The sequence below is a fragment of the Aquarana catesbeiana genome, linkage group LG06 (genome assembly GCF_042186555.1).
Source record: "Aquarana catesbeiana isolate 2022-GZ linkage group LG06, ASM4218655v1, whole genome shotgun sequence".
Classification (NCBI taxonomy): domain Eukaryota; kingdom Metazoa; phylum Chordata; class Amphibia; order Anura; family Ranidae; genus Aquarana; species Aquarana catesbeiana.
In genome coordinates this window covers 234,569,468-234,593,651 of record NC_133329.1, presented here as the reverse complement: position 1 = coordinate 234,593,651, position 24,184 = coordinate 234,569,468, and the positions used below count along the sequence as shown (strand labels likewise).

The 24,184-nt window shown below is 41.4% G+C and overlaps 1 protein-coding gene across 5 annotated transcripts in view; it reads right to left on the bottom strand.

The window, feature by feature from the left end:
- Positions 1–7,229: 7,229 nt before the first annotated feature.
- The window catches only part of LOC141146647 (ubiquitin carboxyl-terminal hydrolase 22-A), a 251,632-nt gene continuing 234,677 nt past the window's right edge, over positions 7,230–24,184 (bottom strand). For all 5 annotated transcript variants that reach the window (XM_073633064.1, XM_073633066.1, XM_073633067.1 and 2 more), the window contains 2 exons: positions 17,061–17,210; positions 7,230–8,030 (listed from right to left, as the gene is read on the bottom strand). In XM_073633064.1, the coding sequence (XP_073489165.1) occupies positions 7,988–8,030; positions 17,061–17,210 (193 nt within the window). In that variant the 3' untranslated portion in view covers positions 7,230–7,987. The remainder of the gene's footprint in view (positions 8,031–17,060; positions 17,211–24,184) is intronic.

Below are 24,184 nucleotides of genomic sequence, written 5' to 3'. Positions count from 1 at the left end.
GGAAGTTCTGCTCTTCCTCCTCCTCCCCCTTTTGGCACTTTTTTTTTGGGGTGGACACCTAATTTTGACAGGTACCAGCTCCCCACTTTCATTCAGATCGCCGTGGTGATCTGAGAGGAAGTTCAGTCCTCCTCCTCCCCCCCAGAGCATTCTGGGACACATCACAGGCCCCAGAAGACAGCAGGGACAATCACAAAGCACAGCTTCATTGCCGGTTTCCCTTAAAAAAGTTTCCAATGCCTGCACCAGAAGCCGATTTAAGAATCAGCTTGGGCGAGGACTGCGCTGGATCCAGGGGCAGGCAAGTGCCCTTATAGTAAAAGTCAGCAGCTACAGTATTTGTAGCTGACAATTTTTCAGGCGACTGGAGCTCCTCTAAGAATTTGTTCAGTCGGCGTGACTTTGTCTAGGTGGGTCCGTAATTCTTCCAACTACAGATCCTCTCCTCCTCTCACTGTGGCGAGGATGACGGCAGCTGAACCAGAGGTATCAAATATGCATCAAATATGAACAGAATCTTATAGCAGGGTTCTAAAGGATTGAAAAGTCAGAGCTGTTTGCTTCAAAGGGTCCATGAAACTTTTAAGTAGACTGCTTGATTATTTCTCTACCATCTTATCGATACAGTCCTTGCAAGAACTGGACTTTTCTTGCATTGTGCACAATGTTTTTTGGCTGGTTTGCTTCGTGTTGCTTGTTCCGTTTTCTCCTCCTGCATGCTTGCCTAAAGAGCAAATAATCACTCTGGTCAGCAATTGGACCTGAGGATTAATGAGCGAGAGGCAGGAAGGAAAAGGAATACCAACATTGGCCCCAAAATTATAGAGCTGCTATGCGATTACAGTGAACATGCACTCGTGCCCCTGGCTAGTGCTCCCTCCACCAGCCGAACAGCAAAAGTAATGAAATATGGAGGCTTCCCAACAACCTCTTACCTTGGCTCCTGACTCCGAGTATTACCAGATTTCAATCATGGCCACTCCTACCAGCTGTAGACGACCTGGTCCACTTCCTTTCTGGTATAAGCTGGCCCGTCCACGCTAGTCTGTCCGTGGGGTCCCTCCTGCAGAAGCTTCACTAAGTCTGGATGTCTGCATGGTTAACTACCAAAAAGATAGCCACCTGGGCTCCAATTCTACCAGAAGGGACATCAGACACTGACTCCTAGAACTGGTGTCAATGTCTGGGCGCCGGAAGTGACGTCAGCTTCCTCCAGGGAGTCAGCCTGCAAATATACCGCCAATGGCTGAATGAAGCAACCAACACAAGCCGCCCAAACAGCTCCCAACCATGGAACATAGTAAGCTAAACACAGGTAAAGTCTCCCTAGCCTCAAAACCAACAGGGACAAGTGCTCTCCATACCCCTGAAGTGAGCACCATGACACGAAAAAGGGAGAGGGGGTCCCCCACATCATCTCAGGCATCCACTCCAGCAAGCTGAGTCCAGATACCCAGTGCTAAGCTCTCCCCAAACACACCAAATACTTGAAAAGGGAGACCCACAACCAAGCAGCCCCTGCCACCTAGCATGATGGCCGGACAAAAAGTAAAACAAAAAAAACAAACAAAAAAAAAAATCTGGTCCTGTCCAGCCAGAGGCAACACATGAAACTTGGGGTTTGGGGTTAGAAGTGCTCTTTTTAAATGTGGATTGAATATTTCCTGTCTAGGTGAGAGGAGCCTATCTCTCAGGCAGCTTTCCTGGAAGAGGACTCTGGAAAAATAGGCTTGGGCGAAGGTTTTTTCCTTCCCTTGCTTATGCCAAAAAGAAAGGCTGAACTTATGTTTTGAAGTGGAAGTCTGGGTAGAGTGTTGAGGTGCTCTGTGTCTTGAAGAGGCTCACGGGGAAGGCTTGCAATTTTCTGCTGCAAAAGAACTTTTCCTGCTATGAAACTTGATACGTTTGTAAAGTGCCTCACCAAAAAGGTTCTCCTTCAAAAGGAGAATACATGTGAGCATATTCACATTGACAAGCATATTGCGTACCAACATTAGGTCTATAGGAGTCTGGGGGTGAGAAAGCCTCTTCATTCCCCCTCTATGCCTGGCTCTTCTAGGCTGGACATATTGGGATCTAATTCAGTGGAGCTTGGCATTTTGGATGGCCATTAGTGGTCTGAGAAATTGATTTAGTCAGAAAGGCCACTTTGTGTGCCTGAGATAGAACTAGAAATCGGATGCATAAACAGGTGTAAAAATCAGGTCCTACTGCAGAGCAAGAGAAACCTTGTAATCCCGAGGTTGTGTTGTGCAGGCCTTCAGCAGAACGAATTAGCCTGAGTGTTTGGCGTAGCTCCTTTATGCCTGTTTTCCGCTACAGCTAAGTGCGAGGGTATTCCGCTGTGGGGTAGTCAGAGCGGGTTGCAAAATATAGGGTAAGCATGTCCGAGACGGAATACGCAGCAACCCAGGTGCAGACTGTCCTGTAGCAAAGGGCAAGCAGAAGCAACTGAGTAGATAAGGACTCTAGGCTGAAGCAGCCGTTAGGTGTGCGACCTGTGGCGTGATGCAACAGCTAGTCATCCACAACAGGCTAAGCTCTGAGTGGGGGGCACCGAGAGGCGAGTCCTCAAAAGCTTACCATTGTCTAATTACCCAAAAGGTACCATCTTATAACCCAGGGTCTATAAACACTCAGCCTGTGCCCTGTACTGTATGATTAAGATGAGAGGATTCAGATTCTACAAGTTTGCGCAGGCTGTACAACATGATCGTAAAAACCCATAAAACAGAATTCACCTTTTCTAAAAATCTATCTCCCTGGTGCCCAACCTGTGACCCTTTGGTATATAACGTGCAGCCTTTGGACCTCAGCAATCTGTAGTGGAAACATCGATTTGGGTAATAGCATTGATCTCTACTAGCCTCACGGAACATGTTCCCAGATTTGTATGGTTTTCTACAGCATATCCTTAGCCAAAAATGTAGCATGTCCACACGGTCTAACCCTCATTTCCTGTTAGGTCAGCAGTTTGACAGGCCTTGCAAGCATTACATATATTGAACATTATGTGCATCTCTTTGGTGATGTTGTTAGGGGCCACATATTTGAGGCACCCTCTAGCTCAAAGGCTGACAACTTACCCATCCTAAATAAAACATATTATGCAGCCATATTGCCAACAAATTAGCTAAAATGATCTTGAAACCAGAATTTAATTTTATGCAGCATAATTTTCTGCAAATTAGGTTGCATGGTCTCTTTCTCCAATGATTAAGTTGGCTGCTTTGTAAACCTTACATCTTACTTGCTATGAAGAGGTTTAGAGCCCAAAAAATGCCTTGTAATTTTTAATTTCACAAATATAAAAGCAACACCCTTTCACATTTAGACCTTTTACATCTAGTCAAATTTTATACCGCAACATGCATTTAAGATTTTGCTGTTTTTGTACAGTATGTTACATTCCAATACAGATCTGGAAGAAACAAGAATCTGTAAACATTCACTAGTCTGAATATATATATATATATATATATATATATATATATATATATATATATATATATATATATATATTTTATATACATACACACACACACATACACATACATACTACAGCATAGGAAGATTCCTTTTTGGTAACATTCTACCGCTCAAAGACAAAGTTGATTAAAAAATAGCTTTCTTTTTTTTAAAAAAAAAAAAAAAAAAACAAAGCTGCCATGTGAACAATGCAATAGATTCTCTAAAGCGTCTTATATAGGAGTTTAGCTTAAACAGCAAGGCATTGCAGTGTGCCTTGGTGCTTGCATCTTATACCCCCAGCAATTATGTTTCTTACCTCCATGACAGTCTTTAAGCTCCCTTCTCGAGCTGCACATACTTTCCTCCCTTCTGGAATGAAGATAGACAGCCCTGTATAAGCTCAGATTTGATCCAACCAGAGCATACACTGGGCTAAGGATTTTTCTCAACCCCAATAGTCCTCCTCACCAAGAGGACTGAAAAAAAAAACCCCCACAACGTTTTCTTGGTTCCAGTGGCTGGATAGGTTAGGGAGGTTAAAGTGGATGTAAACCCAATGTCATCCTTTCTAAACTACTGCCATAGGGGTTATCTATAAGGATATACATGCCTCCTGCATGTATCTTTACCTGTCAAATGTCTCCCCTCTGTCTGTTATGAGAGCTGAAAAAACTGCATATTCTGTGGGTGGGTCTGTTGTCTGGAGCTCGGTGGGTGGAGTCATGTCAGTAGACTCCCCGCCCACCTCTACACTCCCCTTGTCAATATGCATTTTCTCTGTGTATTTCTAACACTGAACTTCTGCTATGATCTCTAACATCCAGTGAAAAGACAGGAAAGTAACCACATGACTTCAGCATGCCAAATCATGCTGAGGTGTGGAACAACCAATCCTTGCAGAGCTGCTGAAGAAAGGAGTGGGGGAGGGAATTAAAAAATAATGCCTGTATCTTAGGCTGTCACTCACAGCAAGGGGGAGTATTTAACAAAGTTTTTGTCAGTTTGTCAAGATTTCTCTCACTGAACAATAAAAGGGGATTGCTCAGAGGTGGATTAACTCTGTGTGGCAAGACTGGGCTTAAATGATAGGAACTCTTATACTCTACAGTATGATATTAAAAAAAAAAAAAATTCGGGTTTACATCCACTTTAAAGAAAGTGCATGCCCCTGGGGTGGGGCAGCTTAATGCAAATCTCTTGCTTTTGCCTGTTTGGCCTACTTTGTTTAAAGGGCAACTCCACTTTTCTTAAGAAAAGAAAAAAAGCATTCCCCTCTGGGTGAAATGTGTACATTTCAGGGAGTTTAACAATCTTTGTTACAGATTCCTACCTTTTGTTATTCTAAAGAAATAGCTGTTTGCATGCACACTGGACATTATTAAAACTCCAGCAGCATTAGCTGTAGCAAGAGTTTTGCAGTGTTTTTCAGCAAAACTATACTCCCTTAAAAGCTTATGGCTCCAAAACGCTTATAAACACAGAATAGCTGTGTTTTTTAGCTTTCATCAGAGTTGGGGCGTTTTTAAGGCTGAAAAACTCCTCTCAAAACCCATTAGTTACGTTTTTGTTTTTTCAGCCAGAAAACGCCCCTGCCAAAAAAACGCTGATAACACCCTATGTGTGCATGGACACACAGAACAACATGCTGGGGAGTTTACTGTCTGCAGAAGAAAAAAAAAAAAAAAAAAAAAACGCCTGAAGCCAAAAACAGCAGCTGTAAAGACATCCAGTGTGCATGAGGCATAAAAATGGGAGTGAATTATTGATCAGCTGCTGCACTTGCAGGTCTCCAATGAGGAAAATGGCAGGGTCTGAATCCCTTTAGACAGGATTATGGTTAACCCTTTGGGAGTATCTCAACAAAAATGAAAATTTATTTTTTGCTGCAGAGGGTGCCCAAAATCTGATTTGTATCTTAGTGCAGACTTTTGGGAAAATCAGTAAGCCAAATCACAAAAGTAGGAAACATTTCTGAGGTCATTACGAACAGCATCTGTGTATAGAATGACTCCAGGTTGCCATATTGCATTACATTTTACAGAAAATTACAGAGCTGCAGATTGAAAAGCAAAGGTAATTTTAAATAATTGACACCACATTAACACAGGGTGTGTGGTTTGGTTGAGACATGTAAGCTGAGGCTGCTCTTTATTCTCCTATTTATTCACCTGAGCTGGTTGCGAGTAGCAGCAATCCTTTCTTCTTTAATTTTTAATGTTGTTATATTACAATACGGCTTGTGTCACAAATGTATATAACATATATATATTTTTTTATTTGTGATACAATTTTCTCACAAAAGTGAAGTTACCCTTTAAAATCCCCCTCACCCTTAATCTAGTGGTCTTTACAGTGTGGCCCTGCCTGGGGACTGTACAGCCATGCTTTACAAACTGTTCTTGCAAGGTCCTCTTTACCCTGTGGCATCATTCCTTTCTCTGTGGAGATCTGCACTCTGCTGGATACTGTCATCAGTCCCCATAGGAACGAATAGGGCCACTGCATGTAGGCTGAGGACATAGTGAGGATGCTTCCTGAAAAAAGGCAGTAATGTGTTTGGCATTTATAGAGAAGTGAATGTAACATTCACAGCAGGTGTATCTGCCTGGTGCATGCGTATTAAATTATAGTGATTGGTATACCTGCAGTGAATGTTTGCTGAATGTCATATACACTGCTTTGTCAATATACCATTTGGGTTACAAAACAACCCTTGCTCTCCAACTTCTATAATTATTAAAAGTGTATGTCCAGCCAAGACTTTTTTTTAGATAGATAGATGGAAAGAATAGAATCTCAGTTTCACTGCTATTGGGACACAGTTTGAGAGATGTCCTCTTACTTGCTGTCCTGGTGACAATTTCACCAAACAGGAGGTGAAAGAATATTCCCAACAGTATTACAGGCTGATACAGATGTAAAAAGAAAGTTAGAACTACTGGATTTTTATTACCATTTCCGTCTTGGTTTCATATTTTCCCTCCACTCCTTGTCTGGTGAAAATGTCACCGCAACAGTTAGTGAAGGGATGTCTCTCAATGGGAGTCTTGGATAGCAGTAAAAACCACACAGGGTTTTACCTTACCCACTTACCAAAACTAGTACATTTTAGCTGGACACAAACTTTATTAGCTAGCATTGTAAGACATAACTAATACTGTATGGGTGTTCTCACTGAATTTGACAAGAACTATAATACATTTGTTGAGGTCTCTCTCAAAAAATTCTAGTTGCCCGGTTCTTATGCTATAGAGTTCCATCTTCACTTGCGGTTTACTTGATCGAGAGCACTGACACAATCTAGTAAAAGCCTAGGGTCAGCATGACAGTCAAGCAACTGGACTTTTCAGAATGATAGATTGTAAGCTCCTTGATGGCAGTGAATGTACAGTATGTAAAGTGCAGAATACATTTTTGATGCTATAAAATGTCTAATAAAGAATATAAAAATAATGCAGCTCCTATTTCATGTAACTAGTTTCCCTTACAATAATGGTAGCTGACATTTTTACCGGTGATCTTACTCAAGTGAAAGACAATGAACTTGAAACGCTAAATTGCTGCATGCAATTACACAACACAGGCATGCTAACAAAACCAACAGATATTCAAAAGTTGATGATACTAATGAGCCAATACTGTGCATAAAATAGGATAGTAATTAGATAAACTGAATTTTCCATCTCAACAATTTCATTAAAGTGCATACAGAGTCTGTATTACAGACCAAATATAAGTCAAGTAAAAAACAGGTTAACTTGTTTTCTTTCTTTTTTTTTTTACTTGTGACTGCATTACTGAAATAAATTTCATGAAAAAGAAAGACAAAATAAACTACAGTTCAAGAACAAAGTAAAACATCCATGGAAAAAATAAACACCTGAGATTTCAGGAGCAGTCCAGATAAGAACATACATAGGAAACACAAAAGTCCCCAGTAACTGCATCCACATTCCAGGATTCATCATTCTGGCTGACAAAGACAGATAACTTGGTAGTTTCATACTGTTATTTATTTCATAACTAAAATCACAAATAGAGATACTTGCAAAATACTTGTCTTTTCAGGATTGATTTTCAGATACCAACCTGCTGTCATTCTGAATCAATCTAATGTGCATCAAGTTACGGGCTTGGCTTTCCTTGATAACTGCCATGTGTTTGGTCAGATGCAACTCAAGCACCAAATGGAGAGGATGTTATGATGGTATCTGGAGATGTTTCTCCCCCCTCCCCACCCCAGCCTTCCCATACATAATCCCAGAAGCACAAAGATGTTTAGTACCAGATTTTAAATATCCCTCTGCCCCTTTTCCTGTTCAGAGCTCCTGCTGCATTTGCTGAGACTTAACAGCTTATCCACCAGTTCAAGAGCCAGTACGAGCAGATGTGACACCAGCATTGCTTCGGTTGAACGCAAGCTTAGTCTGAAATTTTCAGGTAGGTCTGTGTGTCATTGGAGAAGTCTTGATTTTTTTATATATTTATTCACATTTCAGACAAAACGCCGAATGAGTTACTCATACTCCAGAAACTGCTTGTGATAAAAAAGCAAATACCTGAAACAGAGAGAAAAGAAATGTGTTGAATAAGCTTAACACAAACCAATGTCCAATAAGAGCTCCATGCATTCATCATTAACTACTTCCCTTCCGGCCGCTGTCCTACTGCGGGTGGGTGGCATTGGCAGGCTGGATCATGTACATGTAGGTCATCCAGCTTACTCCAGGTTCGGGGTGTGTGTACCAATCTGCTAATCCATGCGGTCACTGACTACAGCAGGACTTTGTCAGCAGGTCCTGCTGTAGCCAATCACAGCACACAGTCCGGTGTTTACCCACAGGGCACTGTACACAAATCTGATCTGGCGGTTTCTTCTCCCTGCAAAGCAGGGAGGAAGAACAACCAGATCTGTTAGTAAAAGCAGCACACATTACACATTGTTAGGCAAACCCCTTGATTGACCCTAGATGTTTATCCCTTCCCCGTCAGTATCTTTAGTACAGTACGGTATTTTCAATGATCTCTGTATTAGTGTCTCAACCGAAATCAGTGTCAGTGACCCTCCCAGATAGTGTTCGTTAGCACCAGATTGCCCGCCATTCTATCACAGACCCACTATAAGCCTCTGATCACTGCTATTACAGAACAGCATCTATAGCTGCATGAATTCTAGTATATATACACACACTATAGTTTGTAGATGGTATAACTTTCGCACAAACCAAATCCATATAGAATACATTTTGGCCTAACACTTTGTGTGTGTGAAAAAAAAAAAAGTTAAAGTGGCCCAGTGTTGAATAGCAAAAAATGGTCTGGTCATAAAAGGGGGTAAAACCTTCCAAAGGTCAAGTGGTTAAAGCATAAAAGTGTGAAACAAGGTTACATTTCAAGGACGTTGAAAATGGAACTAAAATGTGAGGGAGGGATTTTTAGTTTTTTTTAATAGTAAGGGATGGGAGAGTGAGAGAGGCGCCAGGCAACCAACAGTGCAGCAAGATTTATGTATATAAAATGTATGAAAACAGTGGTAATGCATATTTACAAGCTTCAGTGTAAACAGGCACTGAATTAGCTTAATGTGAAGCTGTCAGTAGTAATAATAGTCCCGCCTGGAGCAGCAGGAGTCATGGAGAGGCAGTAGATGCCCGGTGAGAAGATTCAGAGAAGCTGTCAGAGCCGCTGTGGAAACCTCAGAAGAACTGTCAGATGGAGCCATGAAAAGCCTGGGTACTAGTAGCCAATCAGGAACCATTTCAGAGGCAAAACCACGCTTCCATCAGCTGAATCCCTAGTCAAACTTTTTGCACACCTGAAGAACCCATCTCCTTCTCTAGAACTGCTTTCCTCCCATGCCCAGCCCAGGAAAAGAAAAAAAAAAAAAACAAACAAAAAAAAAAACACAACAACATTTGCACAAAGTTTGTAAAATGCCTGTAAAAAAAAAACACTTCAAAATCACTCTGCTAAGGTGTGAATGCAGGTTTAATGAAGTGAAAATATGCAAACCTCAAAATTGTTAAATGAAGGGGGTGCAGCAATAATGTAAAAAGAAAGCTGTACAGTACGAGGGAGAGAGATTACTGCATGACATGAATGTCCTTTATTCTTTTGGAAACCCTCAGTCTCACCTCCTATCTCCTTATATTGTCCCTTACCCGGATAATGCTGTTAGACTTACTTCCTATTCCGTTAGATTATCTCTTACTCTGATTTCCCTGGAGTCAGCTGTCATCCCCTTGAGATTATATTTTACCCCCGATACCCCTTCATTCTGGCTGCTTCTGCAACACTAAAATGTCTGGCTTTGCCAATTTTAGAAAGATGCAGTTAGAGTGGTATTATCTCTATCTATCCATATATCTCTCTATCTATGTATATATGGAGATAGGTATTAATTATACACACACACACACACACACACACAGTTAGGTCCATATATTTGGACACAGCACAATTTTCATACTTTTGGATCTGTATGCCACCAGAATAAAATTAAAGCGAAATAACCCAAATTAATTTGAAGTGCAGACTTTCAGCTTTAATTCAAGGGGTTGATCATAAATCTCAAGTACAAATTTTAGGAACTGCAACCATTTTTATACACAGTCCCCCATTTTCAGGGGCTCAATTGTAATAGGACAAATTATTAAAAACTAACACTTATTTACGATTACCGGTATATTAATATGTTTAGAATCCTTTACTGGCAATGACTGCCTGAAGTCTGGAACCCATGGGCATTACCAAAGATTGGAGTTTCCTCCTTTGATGCTTTGCCAGGCTCTAACTGCAGCGGTCTTCAGTTCTTTGTTTGTGGGTCTTTCTGCCTTTAGTTTTGCCTTCAGCAAGTGAAATGCATGCTCAGTTGGGTTTAGATCAGGTGACTGACTCAGCCATTGCAGAACATTCCACTTTTCCTTCAAAAGCTTCTGGGTTGCTTTTGCAGTGTGTTTTGGATCATTGTACATCTGTACTGTGAAGTGCCATCCAATCAACTTTGCTGAATTTGGCTGAATCTGGGCTAACAGTATATCTCTAAATGCTGCAAAAATCATCCGACTGCTTCTTTCTTCTGTCACATCATCAATAAACACCAATGACCCAGTGCCACTGGAAGCCATGCATGCCCATGCCATCACACTGCCTCTACCATGTTTTACAGATGACGTTGTGTGCTTTGGATCACGAGCTGTTCCCAAGCCTTCTCCACACTTTTTTCTTCCCATCCCATACAGATTAATCTTAGTTTCATCCGTCCAAAAAATGCTTTTCCAGAACAGATCTTTTTTTTATTTTTTTTTAGATGTTTTTTGGCAAAGTCTAATCTGTTTTTTTCTATTCTTCAGGCTTATGAATGGTTTGCACCTTGTGGTGAACCCTCATTTGCTCTCGTAAAGTCTTCTCTTGATTGTAGTCTTTGACAATGATACGCCCACCTCCTGGAGAGTGTCCTTCACTTGTCTGGATGTTGTGAATGGGTTTTTCTTTACCAAATGAGGATCCTGCGATCATCCACCACTGTTGTCTTCCGTGGACGTCCAGACCTTTTTATGTTGCTGAGCTCACCAGTGTGTTCCTCTTTCCTCAGAATGTACCAAACACTTAATTTGGCCACTCTTAATGTTGCTGCCAACTCTGATGGATTTGTTTAGTTTTTGAAGCCTTACAATGGCTTATTTCACTTGCATGGACACCTCCTTTGAACACATGATGTAGGGTCACAGCAATAGATTCCAAATGCAAATAGCACACTTGAATCAACTCCAGACCTTTTACCTGCTTAATTAAGAAATAATGGAGTAGTTGTCCACACCTGGCCATGAAACATTTTTTGATTCAACTGTCCAATTACTTTTGGTCCCTTGAAAAAGGGGGGATGGCTATTCTTAAGAGCTGTAATTCTTAAACCCTTTCTCCGATTTGGATGTACATTCCCTCAAATTAAATCTGAGAGTATGCACTTTCAGCCCATATCCATTAAATAACTATAGGTTGAATCTGTTTTGGCAAATACCTGAAAAAAACTAAAATTGTGCTTTTTTTGCTATTCGGCATTGCACTACTTTAACTGGCAATTGTGCAGTCATGCAACAGTGTACCCAAATGACATTTATGTAATTTTTATTCACACACACAGAACTTTCTTTTGGTGGTATTTGAACAACACTGGGGTTTTTATTTTATTATATTTTATTTTTGTTTTACCTGTAAAATCCTTTTCTTGGAACATATTACAGGACACAGGGTACTTCATACTCATGACTACTTGGATTAAGCCGCCACTTTAAGGCGGAACTTCAGTATTTTTTTTTTCATCTTTCCATCTATAAAATCCTCTGCCCTTGTGGTTTTAACTTTGCATAGTAAAGCTTTTTTTCTGCCAGTAAATACCTTATACAGCCCACTTCCGATTTCTTGTCTGGTAAGAAGCCTAGCTTATGACATCATGCACAGCTCGCTCTCTCTCTCTCTCTCGAGAGAGAGTTAGTTTGCCAGAAACAGAGGGGGGTGAGTCAAAAGAGGGCCAATGAGAGCTGCAGAGCTGGGGGTGTGCCTCTGTGTAAATCCAGGAACAGGATTTTTGAACAGGCAGCAGCTGAAGCTGCCCACGGTTAAAATGGTTGCAGCCAGACTCAGTGGAGGGAGATTTCTGCAGCATATTTAGCAAGTACAGAATCACAGTATATGTAAAATAATATGCAAAGTGGTTGGAGGGAAGCTTCAGAATGGCAAAGATGTTTTCATTACAAATTATGTAAGCAGACTGCAGTTTCCCTTTAAGGTGAAATGGACATTGGCCATAAATAGGCAGAAACTCTCCAACTAGGCATAACCTCTTCCACAGCTCAGCTAAGCCTCAGTTTTATAGCAAACAATGAGGGACAAAGGAGAGAGATCCCTGTGCCCCCTTGTATGCTCAGAAAAAAAAAAGGATTTTAAAAGTAAGACTAAAAACGTTTAATTTCTTTACAGATATCAAAGGACACAGGGTTCTAAGTAATGACTAATTAAGATGTCCCAAAGGTCTGAACAAGTCAACCCCTGTTCAAGGGAGAGGACTGCAAAACAGACAAGATGAAATTGATGTCTATGGAGTCAAAAAGGGGGTCACATATGTGGAACAAACCAGGATGGAAGATCGGACCCTGCAACAGCAAATCAGACTGATCTGGGAGGGCTTGCCTGCCAATAGATTTGGGATATCTGCATGCAACCTTCTTGGTCTACAAAAAACAAAGCACTTGGGAATGCTTGCATAGTTGTGAAGTCTAGTGACGTCCACAAGAGGCTTGCCTCTCCAGGGACTCGCACTCCTGACTGGCTTTTGAAAGCAGCGGGAGCCTGTCAATCACAGCCAGCGAGATAATCAGGAGATGGAGGGGATGGGGCTGAGCTGTGGCTCAGTGTCTGAAGGGACAGAGGAGCTGCTCGGGTGCCCCCATAGCAAGCTGCTTGCTGTGGGGCACTCAACAGGAGGGAGCGCCGGCCAGGGACCCTAGGAGGATCTGGGCTGTAAAACCACTGTACAGAGCATGCAAGTATTACATGTTTTTTTTTTTTTAAATAACAAACACAAGTCTTTAATAATCGCTCTAAGGACACTAGTTTAAAAAAATGTGGTTTAGCTGAGCTGGGAGGGGTTAATGAATGCTTGAGTGGGAAATTCCTGCATTTTTTGGCCTGTGTTCATTCATCTGAAGGTGGCAGTATAATCCAATTAGTCATGAATATGAAGTACCCTGTGTCTTGTGATGTACAATAAAGAAAGTGGATTTATCTGTCAGGAAAGGTAGGCTGGAAGAGCAGTATGAATTCCATGGCAAAGCAACAGGTATACTTTTAATGGTGACCCCATCGGCAGATTATACTTTCCTTTTCTTTCTTTCTTTCCCCTGCTGTTATTACTGGTACTTAAGAATAAAGGGAGCATGCAACTTGCTCAATTTGTTATCAAGTAAAGGCACAGGTGCTTGGCAACTGGCCACTCAGGTGTTCAGCAATGTCAAATAGAGGCAGGGAGATTCTTCAGACCTGTGCACGCTCCAAATCATAGTTACATAGTAGAAGAGGTTGAAAAAAAGACAAGTCCAACCTATGTGTATTATTTTATGTCAGTATTACATTGTTTATCCCTTTATGTTGTAGTCGTTCAGGTGCTTATCTAATAGTTTCTTGAAACTACTGACGCACCCCATTGAAACCACCACCTGCGGAAGGGAATTCCACATCCTTGCCAGTCTTACAGTAAAGAACCCTCTACGCAGTTTAAGGTTAAACCTCTTTTCTTCTAATTTTAATGACTGGCCACGTGTCTTAATAAACTCCCTTTCGCTGAAAAGTTTTATCCTTATTGTGGGGTCAACAGTACGGTATTTGTAAATTGAAATCATATTCCCTCTCAAGCGTCTCTTCTCCAGAGAGAATAAGTTCAGTGCTGCTAATCTTTCTTCATAATATCATCCAGTCCCTTTATTAGTTTTGTTGTCCTTCTCTGTACTCGCTCCATTTCCAGCACATCCATCCTGAGGTGCCTAGAACTGGACAGCATACTCCAGGTGCGACCGGACCAGAGTCTTGTAGAGTGGGAGAATTACAGCTTTATCTCGAGTTAATCCTCTTTTTAATGCATGCCAATATTCTGTTTGCTTTGTTAGCAGCAGCATGCCATTGCTGAGCCTATCTCCTAGGGCCCCCAGGTCCTTTTCCATCCTAGATACCCCCAGCGGTTCTCCACCCAGTGAGCAGATTGCATTCATATTTTTCCCACCCAAATGCATTATTTTACATTTCTCCATATTAAACCTCATTTGCCATGTAGTTGTCCACCCCATCCTCCAGGTCGTTTATGAATAAATTAAATATGATTGGTCCCAGGACAGAACCCTGGGGGACGGTACTTTCCACCCCTGACCATGCCAAGTACTCCCCATTTATCACTACCCTCAGAACGCGCCCTTGTAGACAGTTTTCAATTCATGTACTCACTCTATGGTCCATGCCAACTAACCTTTGTACAGTAAACGTTTTTTGGGGAACTGTGTCAAATGCTTTTGCAAACTCTAGGGTCGAAACAACTAATCGATTACTATTTTCATAATTGATTAATCGGCCAGTAACATAATGAGGTTAAAAAAAACTAAAATTAGAGCAAATAATCACTACTGTAAATTTTACTTTCACTTTTGCACAGTAAAAAAATGAACCCCTTACAGTAACGATTATTTGCTCTTTTAGTACTATAAAGGGCCTTTTTTTTTTTTTTTAATCCCATTATGTTACTAAATATCTTAGGCCTGGTTCACCTATGTGTTTTTTGCAGAAACGCACTACATTTCATTTAACGTTCACATCTATGCTTTTTTCAGCCGCTGCGTACCTGGAAAGGGTCAAGGACTTTTTTCAATGCAAAACTGTGCTTTTTTGGTTCAATATACTTCAATGAAGAAGCTGCAGAAAAGCATGTAATGTGTTTTTGCAGCAATTTTTTTTTTTTTTTAAATCTGCCCAACAAATTGGCCAAAAAAAAAGGGCATGAAAAAACTGCAAATCGCAGCAAAATCACATGTGCAAAAAATAAAAATGCACAGAAAAAAGCACTGCAGAAACAGATCAAACTGCATAGGTGTGTACAGAGCCTTATGCTGGCCACACGGATCAATTTTCAGACGAGAATATTCATACGAAAAATCTTTGTACATTCGCTGAATGAAAGAATGTTGTCTGACATTTTCACTTGCTTTTAACATTGTTTTAAAACGAATGTAATTTCTGAACGAAAACCACTGTCTGAAAATTCCTTTGACCAAGAAGTTTTCTATTATTTCTAATGTTTCCCATCACTGTGGTTGAAAACAAATGTTGATTTGACCCCACTATTAGAAAATCGAACAAACATTCTTAATATGAAATTTCTTTTTAAAGGAAGACATTGTTTTTGTATGGCCAGCATATAATATATTACAGTTCTGTTTGAAAATGTGCAAAACAGTATAACTTTTTTTTTTCTTTTAAGTAAAAAAATGTGATCTGAGCCTGATGAGATTTACTAGATTCAACCTCTAATAGTATATACAGTATATCTCTTCTGTCCGTTATTCTCAGAGTGGATTAAAGATTTTACTCCCTAACCATATAGTTGGTTATTTATATTTACCACTGCATATAGAGATATTTAAGAATAAATTGCCTTATTTTTTTTAAACTTTACATATTAACCAAATTATACACTACACTTTAAGGTTATTAACCGATTGATCAAAACAATAAATCAGCCATCTAAATCGATTATGAAAATAATCGTTAGTTGCAGCCCTAGCAAAAATCCAGATACATTACGTCTACGGGCCTTCCTTTATCTAGATGGCAGCTCACCTCCCCATAGAAGGTTAATAGATGGAGTCTCAAACTGCTGGCCCTCCAGCTGTTGGGAAACTGCAAGTCCCATGAGGCATTGCAAAGCTGACAGTTACAAGCATGACTCCCACAGGCAGAGGCATGATGGGACTTGTAGTTTCGCAACAGCTGGAGGGCCGCCAGTTTGAGACTCCTGCAGTAGACTGTCAGTAAAAATTAAGAACAATGGTCTGGCAATTACTTGACCGAGTTCCCTAAGGAGACCCTCAGGTGCAAGCCATCTGGTCCCGGTGACTTATTAACGTTAAGTTTTTCAAATCTATTTCCAATTCTGTCCTCTGTTAGCCATGAGGGTGCTTCCTGTGATGTGTCATGAGGATAAACACTGCAGTTTTGGTTAGTGAACCCCCCCCCCCCCCCCCCCGATTCCTTTGTGAAGACTGAGGAGAAGAATAAATTCAATACCTTCACCATCTCACTACCCTTTGTAACCAGATTCTCCATCCTTTGTAACCAGAACATGGCTTGGACATTACCATGGCTACCTGTTTTTGCCACCAGAGAGGCACGAGAGGGCAGCTAGTACAAGCTGCTGGCTTAGCAACAAGGCAGAACAGGTTTACTATAAAGTGACTCTGTTGCTAAAATAAATATTGGAAATAAATTATTACCTGCAAAGAAAACCTTGAAAACTCACCTCTTCCACTGCCTGTTGCTGATTTCTGCAGTAATGAAAAGCAACTGCTGGCTAAAGAATCTGCAGAATCAGACACTTCTGTAAGCTTTTCATTCCTAGTCCCCAGCTGAACTCAGGATTCAGACAAAGGCCCTTACTTTATTATTTTTTCCTATAGTGGCCAGTGGAGAGAAACCACTGAATGCAACGGGGGACCAGGAAATTGACACTCTTGGAAGTTATAGTGAATCTTTGTTTGCCATGCATGTACAAAAGCACAAGTTCACTGTAACCGGTCTGAATAAAGCACACTTTACAAGACATATAACCAGTCAAGTCACACATTGCACTCTAGATTATGAGTTTTCTTAAGGAAAAAAAAAGGTAGGAATTTTTACAAGTTTCTATTAGGTCTCTGCAGAACAGTTTTAATGACTTGATAAAGCATAGTGGTTGTCAATTTTAAGACTGCCATCATAATAAATGTCTATCCAATGTATATAAACACACCTTTTATGTTGCTACAGAATCATTTACATAACTTCCAACTCACCCTTCACTATCTAGTACATCTTTAATGCTAGCCTTGGTAATAATAGCATCATCACACTTGAACCACTGGTCTTTGTGTTGTCTGATGAAGCTTGTATAATGCCCACTCTCCAAGGTTCCCTGGTGATTAACTACGGCAAACAAGGAATACCTACAAAAAAAAACAAAAAAAAAAAAAACATGCAAAATAACACGGTTTAAAGTATCAGGCTCTGGCAAAACATGAAAATATAATTTTGTTGCAATCCTATCTACCAAGCAAACATTTTAGTGATTGCTATAATGGCCATATTTATTGAATGTTTTTTGACCTGTATCGGTTTGTCTCAGAGTTGTTACTCTTGCATCATCTCACTTATATGGTTTCAAATGCACTGGCAAACTAAATTATGTGCCCAGGTAAAAATGTAATCATGACAGAATATATCAGATGACCATCACCGGTCTGAATGACAATTTTTAAGTTCATAGTAGCAGCAGACACCTTGCCAATTGCCCACTTTCATAAGATTGTTAAAGCTTTTCAAACCACAATATTTTTCATAGCGATAACTCTGTGCTGAAGAGGTCTTCTTACCATTTTCCCTCTATAGCATAATAATGAAATACACGGGTGATCAAAACATCTGTCTAATTAAATAGTCTTGAAAGACATCATCTTTCAACAGTTGGATTGCACCAATGCATGAGACTTCTTGGCGAACTAGAAAAAAAATTAACCACTTCAGCCCCGGAAGAATTTACCCCCTTCTTGACAAAATCACATTTTGCGATACGGCACTGCGTTGCTTTAACTGACAATTGTGCGGCCATGCAACGTTGCACCCAAAAAAAATTGATGCCCTTTTTTCCCCACAAATAGAGCTTTCTTTTGGTGGTATTTGATCACCTCTGCGGTTTTTATTTTTTGTGATATAAACAAAAAATTTTGAAAAAAAAAAAAAAAAAAGCAGTATTTTTTACTTTTTGCAATAATAAATATCCCCCCAAAAATATAAAAAAACCTACATTTCTTTCTCAGCTTAGGCCAATATGTATTCTTCTACATATTTAAAAAAAAAATCACAATAAGCTCATATTGATTGGTTTGTGCAAAAGTTATAGCGTCTACAAAATAGGGGATAGATTAATGGCATTTTTATTATTAGCAATGGCGGCGATCTGCGATTTTTATCATGACTGCCACATTGCGGCGGACACATCGGACACTTTTTTGGGACCAGTGACATTTATACAGCGATCATTGCTATAAAAATGCACTGATTACTGTGTAAATGACACTGGCAGAGAAGGGGTTAATCACTAGGGTGCGATCAAGGGGTTGTTTCTCAGGGAGTGATTCTAACTGGGTGGGGATGGACTCACTACAACATGACAGATCACTGCTCCCTATGACAAGGAGCAGTAGATCCCTGTCATGTTGCTAGGCAGAACAGGGAAATGCCTTGTTTACATAGGCATCTCCCCGTTCTGCCGCTCTGTGTCATGATCGCGGGCCCCTGGCGGACAGAGTCTGCGGGGCACACTCTTAAAGGGGACGTACAGGTACGCCCATTTGACCAGTCGTGCCATTGTACCGACGTACATCATCGCACGCTGGTCGGCAAGTGGTTAATGTTTAATCACTTCCCGCCCGTAGGCCATCATAGGACGTCCCGCCCCCCCCCTCCTGATGCCGTCGCTTTACTAGAGGAGAGATGTGGGGTTTTATAGTGTAAAAAAAAAAAAAGTAAAAGTAAAGCTCCCCCATCCCTGCATGCAGAAGCGCCCGCATACATGTGTCGCACTCGCATATGTAAATGGCGTTCAAACTAAACATGAGTATCGCCGCAAACGTTAGAGCGAGAGCAATAATTCTAGCCTAAGACCTCCTCTGTAGCGTTAAACAGGTAACCTGTAAACATTTTTTAAAGCGTTGCTTATGGAGATTTTTAAGTACCGAAGTTTGGCGCAGTTCCACGCAATTTTAAAGCGTGACATGTTAGATATCTATTTACTCAGCCTAACAGCCCTTCTGCCGCCACCCCTCCGGGCTCTCCTGTGTGATCAGAGAGCCCGGGATCTGATGGCCTTTCCGAGTTACCACAATCCTGGGAGGCTGTAAACGCTGCCTTTTCTTTTTCCAGGAAAGCAGAGATGAGTTTTTGTTTTTTATTTATTTTTAGCTCATGCATTTCAGGGTAAAGGCAAAGCCTAAAAAAGGCAAAACCTTTTTTTTGGATAGTTATACTTTAGGTACCGTAGTTTGGCGCCATTCCACGAGCGTGCGCAATTTTAAAGCGTGGCATGTTAGGCATCCATTTACTTGGCGTAACCTCATCTTTTATATTTTACCAACAAACTGGGTTATATATGGTTTTGTTTTGGACTGGGTTTGAGATATCACTGTGTAAAATTTCAAATGACATTAAAATTGCAATGACCACCTTTTTATTCTCTATGGTCTCTGCTAAAAAAAAAATTGCTTGCATGTTGTCCCATTCTTGCCTGATACAGTACTCCAATTGCTTAACAGTCCTGGGCTGCTTTTTCGTTTTGAAATGCGCCAAATATTTTTAATTGGTGAAAGGTCCGGACTGCAGGTAGCCCAGTCAACACCCGGAATAGTCTACCAAGAAGCCATGGTGTGGCCATAGATTCATTATGCGATTTTTGCATTGGCCTGCTGAAAATATGCAAGGCCTTCCCTGAAAGACATCTGGATGAGAGTATATGCTGCTCTAAAACCTTGATATATCTTTCAGCCCTGATGGTGCCTTTCCAGATGTGCAAGCTGCCCATTCTATACACACTAATGCACCCCCATACCATCAGAGATGTAGGCTTTTGAACTGGGGCCTGTTACCTCTCGAGATGTCCCTCTCTTCTTTAGTCCAGGAGATCTGGCGCCCACGAGGATGTAAAATTTTGATTCGTCTGACCACAGAACAGTTTTACAACAGATCATGTTAATATTAAAGATTTTTTTCTACATACATACATACATACATACCAGTAAAATCCAATTCTTTGAGTACATCATGGGACAGAGCAGGCTATATACATTACTATCTGGGTTATACGCCACCTATAGGTGAATGGACACTGGCAGACCAAAAATAGACAAACAGTACCCCTCCCATATAGAAAGTATCTCAGTTTTGGAGGAAGAAGAGGAAGAAGAAGATGACACTGGGACACGGAGCAGGCTAAGGAAGCTAAAGGTCTCTGAAAGAACACAGATGAGGTTGAAATTTGCCCCCTAATTGTTCCCAAGGTCAACCTCATTTCTACGCCAGACTGCAGAAAGGAAAGGATTCTCCCAACCATATATTTCCAAGAATGCCATCCTCTGGCTTCACACTAACCAATGTAGGCTTTCCAGACCCGTTGATACATCCGCCTAGTAACCACCTTCCTGGAATTCACTAGAGTAGACTCCTCCGGTCCTGACATGCCACGGTCCCTTGGATCCTGGTCTCAATAGCCATACCGCCAAATTTAGCGACCAAAAATTGGGGTGGAATATAGGTCCTTGAGACAGTAGATCGGAACGGAGTGGAAACGTTCATGGACCGTCTAACGCCAATCTTACCATTTCTGGGTACTAGGCCCTCCTGGGCCAGGCTGGTGCCACCAGAATTATCAAAACCCCTTCTTCCCTAATTCTGCGGCAGGAGTGGAATTGGGGGAAAAACAAATTAGAGAGAACTGGCTCCAGGGAACTATCAGTATCCACCCCAGTGGATCTCTTATCCTGGCCACAAACTGCTGTAGTTTGTTGTTGAAGCTGGATGCCAATAGATCGACATCTGGCATCCCCCATCGCTGGCAAACTTCCAGAAACACTTCTGGGTGAAGGGACCATTATCACGCATGAATTTGCTGGCTGCTGAGATAATCCGCCTTCCAGTTCTCCACCCCCCCCCCAAAATATAGACTGCCGATAGTACTGTCACATGCTTCTCTGCATGAGGTGATAACACCTGGCTCACTTCCTCCTGGGCTAATTAGCTCTTGGTGCCACCTTGGTGGTTGATATAAGCCACAGTAGTGGCATTGTCAGATTAAATCCTTGTCGTCCAATCCAGAATCTTAGGGCCAGACACACCACTCTCAATTGATATTGATGGGCAACCCTTGCTCTGCCCTGGACCACTTCCCCTGAACTGTAGAATCTTCCAGGACCGCCCTTCAGCCAGAGAGACTGGCATCTGTGGTGACCACCTTCCAAGCCACTGGGAGGAAAAAACCTACCCTTCTGCAGGTTCTGATCCCGCAACCACCAGCTGAGATTCAGCTGCGCCCGAGGGGATAAAAGCATGCGACAATCTAGAGCTTGTACCCTTTTCCTCCAGGACAACAGAATGTTCTGTTATAGAGAACTGGAATGAAATTGGGCATAAGGAACTGCCTTGAATGATGACACCATCCTCCCCAGAAGACTCATGCAGAGCCGAATGGAGTATCTGCTGCCTCTTACTGACTGAACTTGAACATTCAAGGCATTGACCTTTCTTTTTGGCAAAAACACTTTTGCCTGAACCATATCCAGAACCAGTCCTAAATATTCCAGAGAGGGCCCAGGTATTCCAGAAAATAAACCATGAGAGCCAAGCTCTGCTTTAAGCCCTGCAACGACTGATCCCTGAGCAAGAGGTCATCTAGATAACCTAGTACCAGGATCCCCTGAGATCTAAGACGACCCAAAGCTGGTGCCAGGATCTTTTTGAATACCTGGGGAGCAGTGATGAGCCTGAAGGGCAGTGCCACAAACTAGTAATGATGACCCTCTACCGTAAAATGTAAAAGCCTCAGATGTGGTTTAAAGTTTGGCACATGCAGTTATGCATCTTTGTTGTCTATGGCAGCTAGAAAATCATTCTGGTGTGGGGCCACTACCAAGCAGAGCGATTCCATTCGAAAGGACCGAACTGTAAGATAATGGTTCAAAGCCTTTTAGGTACAAAATGGGCCTTATGTCCCCGTTTTGGTTTCGTAACCGTGAACAGGTTCGAATAGAATCCTGCCTCCCTTTCAGACAACGGAACCTCTATGATTATCCCTTGACGCATCAAGCAGTCTAGTGCTTTGAATAAGCTTTTCTTTGAGTATCAGAAGGAACGCTGGATCTGCTGAGGAGGGATCCCTCGCAATTCCAGCTTGTATCCCCTTGACACCATGGAGGTGACCCACTCGTCCTGAACCATTGTTCCCCAAATGGTTGAAAAGTCCTGCAACCTTGTCCCCACCTGAGTGAGTGGGGGCGCCCCTTCAAAAAGGAAGGCTTGGTGCCAGCCTTAGAGGGCTTCTGGACCCAAGGCTTTTCTGGCCCTTGCTTTGAGGCTTGCCTCTGGCCCCAGCCCCTTGCTGCTGCCAAAACTGTCTTCAGCACTGAAAAATTTGAAAGGTAAACCCAGCCAACAACCTCTTACAAAGGAAGATCGGCAGACCAATTTTATAACCATAAAATTCTGCGCATATGCCAACCAGGAGATTTGCTGTATCTAGTCTTTTAGAGCATCCGCAGCACAGGGCTCGAGGTAAATCTGCTATGTCTTCAGCAGAAGACATAGTCCTGCCGACTAGGCCTATTAGGTCATTTGAACTAATACTTTAAAGTGGTTGTAAACCCTTACAGACCACTTTTCACTACAGTTAAGCCTATACTAAGGCTTACCTGTAGCTACTGTGGATATCTCCTAAACCTGCACAGTTTAGGAGATATCCCCTGTATCAGAATGTGCCGATGTCATCGGAACATGTGCACTGAAGAAACGGAAAGGACTTTGCTCACTTTGGAAACCGCAGCTTGGCATTGCATGCTATTATTGAGTTTATGATCTACCAAAACCCCCAGATCCTTTTCCACCATTGATTTCCCCAGTTGTACTCCCCCTAGTATGTATGATGCATGCATATCCTTAGCCCTAAAGTTCAGAACTTTACTTTTAGCATTATTATTAACATTAAACCTCATTTGCCACTTAGTTGCCCAATTAGACAGTGCATTGAGGTTGGCTTGTAAATTGGAGACACCCTGTAAGGACGTTATTCCACTGCATAGCTTAGTGTCATCTGCAAAGACAGAAATGGTACTTTTAATCCCAGACCCTATATCATTTATAAAGGTATTAAAAAGTAAGGGTCCCAGCACTGAACCTTGGAGTACGCCACAGAAAACCTTAGACCAGAGTACGAGTTATTAACCACTACTCTCTGAATTCTATCTTTTAGCCAGTTTTCTATCAATTTACAAACTGATCTTTCCAAAGCATGTAGACTTTACCTTACACATGAGCCGTGCATGGGGAACTGTGTCAAACGCTTTTGCAAAGTACAGGTATACCACATCCACCCCTCTGTCCAAAGTTTTACTTGCCTCCTCATAAAAAGAAATCCGGTTTGACAACTTCTGTCTTTCATGAGTCCATGCTGTCTGTTGCTTAAAGTATTTTTTTCCCCAACAAGAACTCGTCTATGTGGTCTTTTATTAAAAAAACTCCTGACTATAGAAGTTAAACTAACAGGGCTACAGTTACTTGGTAAAGACTTTAAACCCTTTTTTAAATATGGGCACCAAATTGGCCCTGCGCCAATACAGTGGTACCATTCCAGTTATTAACGAGTCCCTAAAAATTAGAAACAATGGCCTTGAAATGACAGAGCTCAATTCTTTTAGGATCCGTGGGTGGATGCCATCTGGTCCAGGTGCTTTATCTACCTTTTATTCGGTTTAAATATTTCTGGACCTTATCCCTTTTGAGCCATTGTGGATCATTTGGGGCTGTGTCAATGCCACCCCCATTATGGACATGAGCTCCCCCATGCTCCTTTGTATACACGAGCTCCCCCATGCTCCTTTGTATACACAGAGCTGAAGAAAGTATTTAATAAATGTGCCTTCTCTTTGTCCCCAGTCACCCAATCTAGATTATTTTGTAAAGAGCCTACATGCTCAGCCCTGACCTTTTTACTATTAATATATTTGAAGAATGTTTTGGGGTTTGTCCTATCTTTTGCAATCTGTAGTTCGTTTTGAATTTTTGCATCCTTGATTTCTTTTTTACATCTGTTATATTCTTTGTAACATGTAAATGATGATAGTGTTCCTTCATTTTTATATTTTTTAAAAGCTCTTTTTTA